The sequence below is a fragment of the Mandrillus leucophaeus genome, unplaced genomic scaffold (assembly GCF_000951045.1).
Source record: "Mandrillus leucophaeus isolate KB7577 unplaced genomic scaffold, Mleu.le_1.0 Scaffold4, whole genome shotgun sequence".
Taxonomy (NCBI): Eukaryota; Metazoa; Chordata; class Mammalia; order Primates; family Cercopithecidae; genus Mandrillus; species Mandrillus leucophaeus.
In genome coordinates this window covers 13,410,883-13,420,254 of record NW_012104253.1, presented here as the reverse complement: position 1 = coordinate 13,420,254, position 9,372 = coordinate 13,410,883, and the positions used below count along the sequence as shown (strand labels likewise).

Below are 9,372 nucleotides of genomic sequence, written 5' to 3'. Positions count from 1 at the left end.
GGTGCCTCCCTGCTTCACATCTTGGTTCTTCCTATAAAATGAAATGTGAGGGCCTTTCTTGTAAGGTGTTGCCAACCCCCACCAAAACACACCACAACACTACACTTCTGGGGATTAGAGATAATGATGGCTGGTAGTACAGAGTAAGGTATCCTTCTAACAAAGTCTACATTAGAGAGAACTCAGCAAATATTTTTAAAAGGAAAGATTTTGCATAAAAATTATAGATTTCTTGCTGGGTGCAAGTTAATACAGCAAGATTTGCAGTTTTAAAAAAAAAAACCTACCTCACAGGGCTGCCACGAGCATTAACTGAAATTTTTAATTCAAGTGCCTGTCCCAATATAAAGTACATAACCAGCACTCAATACTTTTTGTTTTTGAGACGGAGTTTCGCTCTTGTCACCCAGGCTAGAGTGCAGTGGCACGACCTCGGCTCACCACTAACTACGCCTCACAGGTTCAAGCGATTCTCCTGACTCAGCCTCCAGAGTAGCTGGGACTACAGGTGCGCACCACCACACCAGGCTAATTTTTCTATTTTTAGTAGAGACGGGGTTTCACCATATTGGCCAAGATGTTCTCGATCTCCTGACCTCGTGATCCGCCTGCCTCAGCCTCCCAAAGTGCTTGGGATTACAGGCGTGAGCCACCGCGCCTGGGCTCAATACTTGTATTTTTAGGGCACCATCATACAATCTTCACTGTTAACACTGTACTGTTGTATAGCAGGAAAACGAGTATTAATAATGACCCATAAACAGATTATGAATAAGAGGTTAACCAATATATTCATTTACTGTTTAGGAAAAACATTCTAGTACACATTTAGTCAACATTCCATAAAAAAATTACTGACTTTTAAAACTTATGATAGGCCAGGCATGGTGGCTCATTACTGTAATCCCAGCACTTTGGAAAGCTGAGGTGGGTGGATCACTTGAGGCCAAGAATTGGAGACCAGCTCAAGACCAGCCTGGGCAACATGGCAAACCCTGTCTCTACAAAAAATGCAAAAATTAGCCGGGCATGGTGGTATGTGCCTGTAGTACCAGCTACTTGGGAAGCTGAGGCAGGAGGACTGCTTGAACCCAGAATATTGATGTTGCAATGAGCTATGATCGCGCCACTGCACTCCAGCTTGGGTGAAAGACCGAGACCCTGTCTCTAAAATTTAAAAACAAAAAAACCCAAAAACACCTTCTGGTAAACAGTTTTTATTCATCTGGAAAATTCACTTGTTTAGAAGATTTAACTTCCTGTTACTGAAGAAATGAGATAGTATACACAATTCCTGTAATTTTTATGGTTTTATCTTCACTATCAACCAATTAGACTCAGGTAGCAGGAAAGTAATATGGGAGTGTTTTGGTTTAAGTAACTTTGGTCTTCGCCACAGCCCTGATTCGGATAAATACTGAAGGATTTCAGAATGAACAGCTACACCCTTGTCAGCTTCTAGAGTATATTGGCCTTATCAATATTCAAAGCTTAAGGCAGGGACTTATGTACTATGCCTCATTAGTAGAGAGAAAGCACCATCAAAAATGTGTTAATGCCAGCCTGGGCAACATAAGGTGACCCCGTCTCTACAAAAATAGAAAAAATTAGCCAGGCATGGTGGTGTACACCTGTGGTCCCAGCTACTCGGGACGCTGAGGTGAGAGGCTTACTGGAGCCTGGTGGTCAAGACTGCAGTAAGCCCTGATCACTGCACTCCAGCCTGGGCAACAGAGTGAGACCCCATCTCAAAAAAATAAAAGTCAGTGGGGTCCAAAATCTTATGTAGGTGGGAGACTAAAGTATGCTTTAAACCTCTAACAGGCATATGCTCCAAGTCCTTTTTTCCTGATTTTTTTGGAAAAAAATTTAAATCCCTCATTACACAATGGCATTTAAAAACTAAAATGGGCCAGGTGTGGTAGCTCACAGCTATAATCCTGGCTACTCAGGAGGGCGAGGCAGGAGGATGGCTTGAGGCCAGAAATTCAAGACTAGTCTGGGCAACACAGTAAGATCCCACTTCCCCTCAAAAAATTTAAAAATAAATCAACTGTGTGTGATGGCATGTGCCTATAGTCCCAGCTACTTGGGAGGCTAAGGCAGGAGGATCACTTGAGTCTTAAGAGTTTGAGGCTGCAGTGAGCTATGATCGTGGCACTGCACTCCAGCCTGGGTGACAGAGCAAAACCTTGTCTCTAAACAAACACTTTTCAAAGTTAAATACTTCCCCTTGTACCAAAACTGAGCTCTTCTTGGTAAATATACAGAATGCTTGGCATATACAAGATTCTATACTACTGACTTAACTGTACATTTCTCTCACAGCCCTCACCCCCAAAAGCTTTTCCACCCTATGTGTTCTGACCTCCTTTTCTAATTATAGTAGGGGTAGAGGGAGACCCACCTACAACGAACATGGAGTTCTATCAAGAGGCAGAAACAGCACAGAATCCCAGTTTCACCATTCGCTAGCAGTGCTGCCTTGAACAAAAACATTTCTCCATGTCTCATTTTCTTCATGCCTTAAGTATCAGTGAGAATTTAACCTGTTTAACTCTGTAAGATGTGAGTCAGAGAACAGATAAAACTATACTGAAATGTAAATAATACTTTATAAAATTCAAGGTAAAAACTCAATGTAAGCACACTATTCTGCATGCCTTGGCAAGTAATTCATAATAAAGAGCACAAATATGATTATGGCTAAAGACACTCTTCAGTGTGTGGAGGAATTCCAACTTCCTTCCATTTCTTTCTTTTAAAAATTTGTTTTTAGAAATAGGGTCTGTCACCCAAGCTGGAGTGCAGTAGCACAACCATAGTTCATGGCAGCCTCAAACTCCTGGGCTCAAGCAATTCTCTGGCTTCAGCCTCCTGAGTAGCTGAGACTACAAGTATGTGCCACATGACCGGCTAATTTTCCAACTTTTTGTGGAGACAGGGTCTTGCTCTGTTGCCCAGGCTGGTCTCTAACTTCTGGCCTTGAGCAATCCTCCCCCAGCTTGGCTTCCCAAAGTGCTGGGATTACAGGTGTGGGCCACTGTGCCCGGGCTCGCTCTCTATATATATTTATATATATACACACACACATACACACACATATAAATACACATATATATATATATTTTTTTTCCTGATACAGGGTCTTTCTTCATCAGTCAGGCTGGAGTACAGTGGCTCAGTCACAGCTCACTGTAGCCTCGACCTCTGGGCTCAAGCAATCCTCTTGCCTCAGCCCCAAGCAGCCGGAAATACAGGTGTTTACTACCACACTTGGCTAATTTTAAAATGTTTATTTTGTAGAGATGGGGGTCTCACTTTGTTCCCCAGTCTTACATTTATCAATTGTAAAACTGGCAGGTGGATGTGGTAAAAATCATAATGGTGAAAAGTAGTACAGTGGGGCAGAGGGAGAGAGGGTATCAGGAAGAACAGCTAATGGATGCTGGGCTTAATACCTAGGTGATGGGTTGACCTGTGCAGCAAACCACCACGGCACACATTTACCTATGTAATGAACCTGCACATGTACCCCGGAATTTAAAATAAAAGTTGAAGAGAGAAAAGCAGTATAATGATTTGACCACAAAGGGAGAGGACAAATAAGGTATGAAATTATTATCCTTACTTCAAGTCAACAAACACAGCATACACTGAAGTAATTAAAAATAAAAACAAAATTATCTGAAATGGAAGATGGAACTTTGCAGGTACATGGCTATCATAAAAACTGAGAGAAAAATAAGGTAATCTATCTTCATTAAAGAAAAGCACGGGCTAGGTGTGCGGTAATCCTAGTACTTTAGGCAGCCAGGTGGGAGGGATCACTTCAGACCTGGAGTTCGAGACCATTCTGGGCAACACAGTGAGAACCTCTCAAAAAATTCAAAAATGGGGCCGGGCACAGTGGCTCACGCCTGAGCCCAAGAGTTCAACACCATCCTGGGCGACAAAGACCCACCCCCTTCCAAAAAAAAAAAATTTTTTTTTTAAATTACCCAGGTGCAGTGGTGGGCACCTATAATCCCAGCTAGGCAGGAAGATCAACTGAGCCCAGGAGTTTGAGGTTACAGTGAGCTATGATCCTGCCACTGCACGACAGCATGGGCAACAGAGCTCTTAAAAATAAAAATTAAAAAAAAAAAAAAAAAAAAAAAAAAAAAAAAAAAAAGGGCAGGGTGTGGTGGCTCACCTGAGATCAGGAGGAGTTCGAGATCAGCCTGGCCAACATGGTGAAACCCTATCTCTACTAAAAATAAAAGATTAGCCAGGTATGGTGGCACACGCCTGTAATCCCAGCTACTCAGGAGGCTGAGGCAGGAGAATCACTTGAACCTGGGAGGCGGAGGTGGCAGTGAGCCGAGATTGTGCCATTGCACTCCAGCCTGGGTGACAAGAGTGAAACTGTCTCAAAAAAAAAAACCGAAAAAACAAAAAACAAAAGGGATGTGTTCTTCCAACCAATTTTGCCAGCAGAAACCTGCTGGATGAGGATGCAATCCAAGAAATGGGCCCAGAAGCTTAGTGGGACATCCCTTTTCCTCTAAAGCAAGTTAGGCTGAGTGCCAAGTTTACTCAGTTTTGGAAGGGAAGGGCATACAGTACTTACCCAGACAGATCTGCTCTGTAATATGAAGACCACAAGTACTTCCATTTATAAATTCCCTTCTGTGATTTTTAGATGAGCATATAAGCTCCCCTAACAGGAACTGAGCCTACAGTTGAGATAGCATTATCGTAGCTTCCCCTTCCACAAAGATAGACCCAATAATGAGAAAATATTAAAACTACCCAGCCTTTCTATAACCATGCTACAACTATATACATTATAAAATTCCCAAACACTTTGTCATTACTAAGTAGTGTTTACAGTTTAAAACGAATTGCCTGAATTTGAATCCCAACTCATACCATCTTAATAGATGAATGACTTTGGACATGTTGTCATCCTTTCTGAGAGAACTTACTAAAAAAAGAAATGAGGCCAGGTATGGTGGCTCACACCTGTAATCCCAGCACTTTGGGAGGCTGAGGAGGGTGAATCATCTGAGGTCAGGAGTTCGAGACCAGCCTGGCCAACACGGTGAAACCCCGCCTCTACTAAAAACACAAAAATTAGCCATGCAGGATGGCGGATGCCTGTAATCCCAGGCTTGAGGCTTGAAGCATGAGAATCCCTTGAACCCGGAAGGTGGAGGTTGCAATGAGCCGAGATCATGCCACTGCACTCCAGCCAGGGTGACAGAGATTCTGTTAAAAAAACAAAAACAAACAAAAAAAATCCATCATTTATTTCACAGATATGCAAAAGCCCCATCACCCTATCTCTAGCACTGACCAGTTTCTCACCAAATTAGCTGACAGCCTATTTCTAAGGTAGATGATTAACACATCACAAAAACTTAATTTTATAGAACATAAAATATTGCAAAAGTGTTAAGAATCAAGTATTTGTTTTGTTTTAAAGAAATAATCTGAAAATCAACAGATTTTTTTGGGGGAAAGCTACAAGTAATTTAGAAAAAAAAACTTCAACACAGCCATGACTAGGTCTAGCCCAAATACGGAAAAGCGCAATAATTTTAAGTTTCTATTGGACAAATGACTCAGTTTATGGAAAATCAGAAATATTTTCCACTTTGCTCATGACAATAAAAAGAAAATATCAATCATCCTATGATGGAGAATGGAGCAAGCACACAGTAATGGCTGACCCCAACTAGCAGTCAACACAAAAACATTCATGTAAAGCTTGTAGATAAACTACAATTGAGATTTTTTTTTGAGAATCAGTCTCGCTCTGTCGCTCAGGCTGGAGTGCAGTGGCGCTGATCTCAGTTCACTGCAAGCTCCGCCTCCTGGGTTCATGTCATTTTCCTGCCTCAGCCTCCTGAGCAGCTGGGACTACGGGCGCCCACCACCACACCTGGCTAATTTTTTGTATGTTTTTAGTAGAGATGGGGTTTCACTGTATTAGCCAGGATGGTCTCGATCTCCTGACCTTGTGATCTGCCCGCCTCGGCCTCCCTAAGTGCTGAGATTACAGGCATAAGCCACCGTGCCCAGCTGAAAATATCTTTAGGCTGAAAGTTATTTTCATTTTCTTTAAAATACAACTTCAGGCTAATAGAGCAGCAAATGCAAGTAGACAGTAACATGGGGGTTTAATAGGGCTAACAGCACTAACTAAATCAGAGCACTGTTGTGAGAATTATGTAAGTCAATGTAAGTAAATTGCTTAGAGTTTGGCACACAGAAGGTACTCAGTAAATTTTAACTTATTATCCCTACTTAGATGTTGGAAGAAATGTTAATCATCAAACTAATTACTGACAATATCTCACAAGTATCCTGGAATTTTTTCTAAGTCCAGGGTGCGTGTGTGTGTGCGCGTGTGTGTGTATGACAGGGTCTCCCTCTGTCACCCAGTGCAGGGGCATGATCATAACTCACTGCAGCCTCCACCTCCTGGGCTCAAGTGATCCTCTCACATCAGCCTCCAGAGCAGCTAGGATTACAGGACCCTGCCACCGCACAAGCTAACGTTTGTACATTTTGTAGAGATGGGGTTTTGTCATGTTGCCCAGGCTGGTCTCGAACTCCCGAGCCCACGAAATCTGTCTGCCTCGGCCTCCCAAAGTGCTGGGATTGTAGGCGTGAGCCACCGCACCCAGCCTTTTTGGATTCAGTTTTCCTTACAGCCTAAACTTACAAGGCACATCAGTAATTGAGTTAAGCTATCTCCCTGCTAGATAAAAGACTAAAGTCATTTTGTTTTAGTCATTTAACCTCCAACCTGCGAAATGGAGGAAGAGAGATTTGTGGCTATTTCCAAAACGGTAAAAATATAAATGGAGGTTGGGCGCAGTGGCTCACGCCTGTAATCCTAGCACTTTGGGAGGCCGAGGTGGGCAGATCACCCGAGGTAAGGAGTTCGAGATCAGACTGGTCAAAACGGTGAAACCCCATCTCTACTAAAAATACAAAAAAATTAGCCAGGCATAGTGGCACATGCCTGTAGTCCCAGATACTAAGGAGGCTAAGGTAGGAGAATTGCCTGAACCCAGGAAGTGGAGGTTGCAGTGAGCCGAGATCATGCCATTACACTCCAGCCTGGGCAACAAGAGCGAAACTCCATCTCAAAAAATATGTATATATTATATATACTATATATGTACTATACACTGTATGTACTACATATTATATATACTATATAAGTACCATATGCTATATGTACTACATAATATATACTATATATGTACCATATGCTACATGTACTATGTATTATATTATATATACACACACAGAAAAAAGTTTCTTATATTAACATACAATTATATTAACACAGAATTATGCAGAAGAGCATATTTCTGATAGTATGACATTAACCTTTTATGCTTAAAAATATCTTAAAGGATTTTTTGTATAATGAATCAAATTAAACCCATGATGTGAAGGTTATATGTATTATTTTTAACATGGAGTTCAAAGAATTGATCTCAAATCTACACATGCTTTCAGCTGGGATGGTGGCTCACGCCCGTAGTCCTAACACTCTGGGAGGACTAGGCGGGTGGATTGCGTGAGGTCAGGCGTTCCAGATCAGCCTTGGCAATAGGACAAAATCCTGTCTTTATTTTTATTTTTTTGAAAGTAAAAAATTAAGAAGAAACCTACAGATAAATCTACTAAAAGCCCATACCTTCTAACATACTATGTAAAGTTTGCCAAATGTGTGAAAGATCTACAGTAGGTTATTACGTGAGTCACATACAAAATTACACTAACACTTGACATTCAAATTGTATTTTAAGTAGCCAATAATAACTCAGGCCCAGAAAAATACACCCAACATTCAAAAAATTTTAAATGCCCCCAAAAGGAAATAATTTCTCTCCAGATTTAAGTCATTTTGGGTAACCTTATAACCTGTGGGCAATATACTCCAGATTACCACTTTCAATTTAAATAGAACATCAATGTTCCCAAAGTCTTCAACTACAGAAGGGCTAGTCTTGTTGGTGTTTCATGGAATTGGAATTCTGGGTAGAGTACAACTGAAGAAAATTCCTTGAAATTAGTCTGTAATAATTCAGACACAGAATCACTAGAATCATAATAAACTGACCTCGTTAGCAACTGTAAAATATAAACCAATGTACCAAAAGAGGTGGAAGAGAACTTACTTTCACGTTTGGAAGTAACAATTTGACAACAGTTTTACCCCACTTGAATATTTTAAGTGAAATTCACTGTATATCTCCAAAAACAGTGGCAATCCCTAGAGAGAATAAGTCTTTTAAAATATGAAACACTCAGAAGATGTGGAAAAAAGAAAAAAAGGGAAACACTTATTTTCAAACAACTTAGTCTTTGAACCTTGAGGGTTGTTTCAAAATGTGTGAAGCGTAAACACTAGGGAAGATCCGAAAGGTTTTAAAAATTATCTGCCAACTTCTCTGCACCTGTTAACGAAATTATGAACACCCATTTAAGCAATCAAAAAAAAAAAGCTCATATAAAATTATTTCAAACTTGCAAAATGTTTATATAGCGAGCTACACACAAAATTCTGCATTACTATAAAAAAGACAACCAACACTGGTGAACAAAAATCTCTATCTTCTCAAGGTAAAGCGTTTTCTCTTAGTGTACAGTTGCCAGATCCAGTGTTGCCAACCTCCAACGGGATCAGAAACATGTAGCAAAAAGACGTTTAAAAAGAAAAAGAAAGAAATCACAGCAAAATGTTCTTCAAAGTATGAAAGGTCCAAGAACTTTCTTAGCTCCAAGCAAAGTTTCATGCCTGCTTTACAGATGGGTGAACTAAGGCAGAAGATCGGATTAATCAGTGTCTTTCTCAAGGTCACTCTAGTGCAAAAGAACAGTACACTCCGGACTCCCCATCTCAGGTCCTCGACCTCTCCACACTCCAGGGCGGCACAGCTCAACACGCTTGGCTCTCTTCGTACCCAAAATGCCACCAGGCACTCAGAGAAAGGAAACATTTCAGGCGCTCTCCGGGGAGCTCCCGCAGGACTGGGGTGACTGGGGTACCTGGGGCCCGCCCTCCCCCGGGGTGGCTGCCGTCCCCAGCCGTCCCTCCGTTCTCGTGGAGCGAGCGCCATGCCCCGCAAGACCCAGGGAGGCGGCCCAGGGCCGTGGGGGCTGCGAAGGTCCCGCCACGAGGGGCTTCACTTACCGTCGCTCTCAGCCCTGACAAGCAGGGACATGCCCTTCAGCCGCTCCACGTAGCCAGACGACACATGCCCGGTGCCCCGGTCGTCCCACTGCCGGTCCTCGTTGAGCGTGTACACCTTCACCCGCCGCCGGGTGTCGGTCATCGTGCCGCCCGGGAACCGGGGCGGG

The 9,372-nt window shown here is 42.2% G+C and overlaps 1 protein-coding gene across 3 annotated transcripts in view; it reads right to left on the bottom strand.

Annotated features, from left to right (window-relative positions):
* SMEK1 (SMEK homolog 1, suppressor of mek1 (Dictyostelium)) overlaps positions 1–9,366 on the bottom strand; it is a 50,103-nt gene extending 40,737 nt beyond the window's left edge. For all 3 annotated transcript variants that reach the window (XM_011991782.1, XM_011991783.1, XM_011991784.1), the window contains exon 1: positions 9,206–9,366. In XM_011991782.1, coding sequence (XP_011847172.1) covers positions 9,206–9,347 — 142 coding nt within the window. In that variant the 5' untranslated portion in view covers positions 9,348–9,366. The remainder of the gene's footprint in view (positions 1–9,205) is intronic.
* Positions 9,367–9,372: the final 6 nt, after the last annotated feature.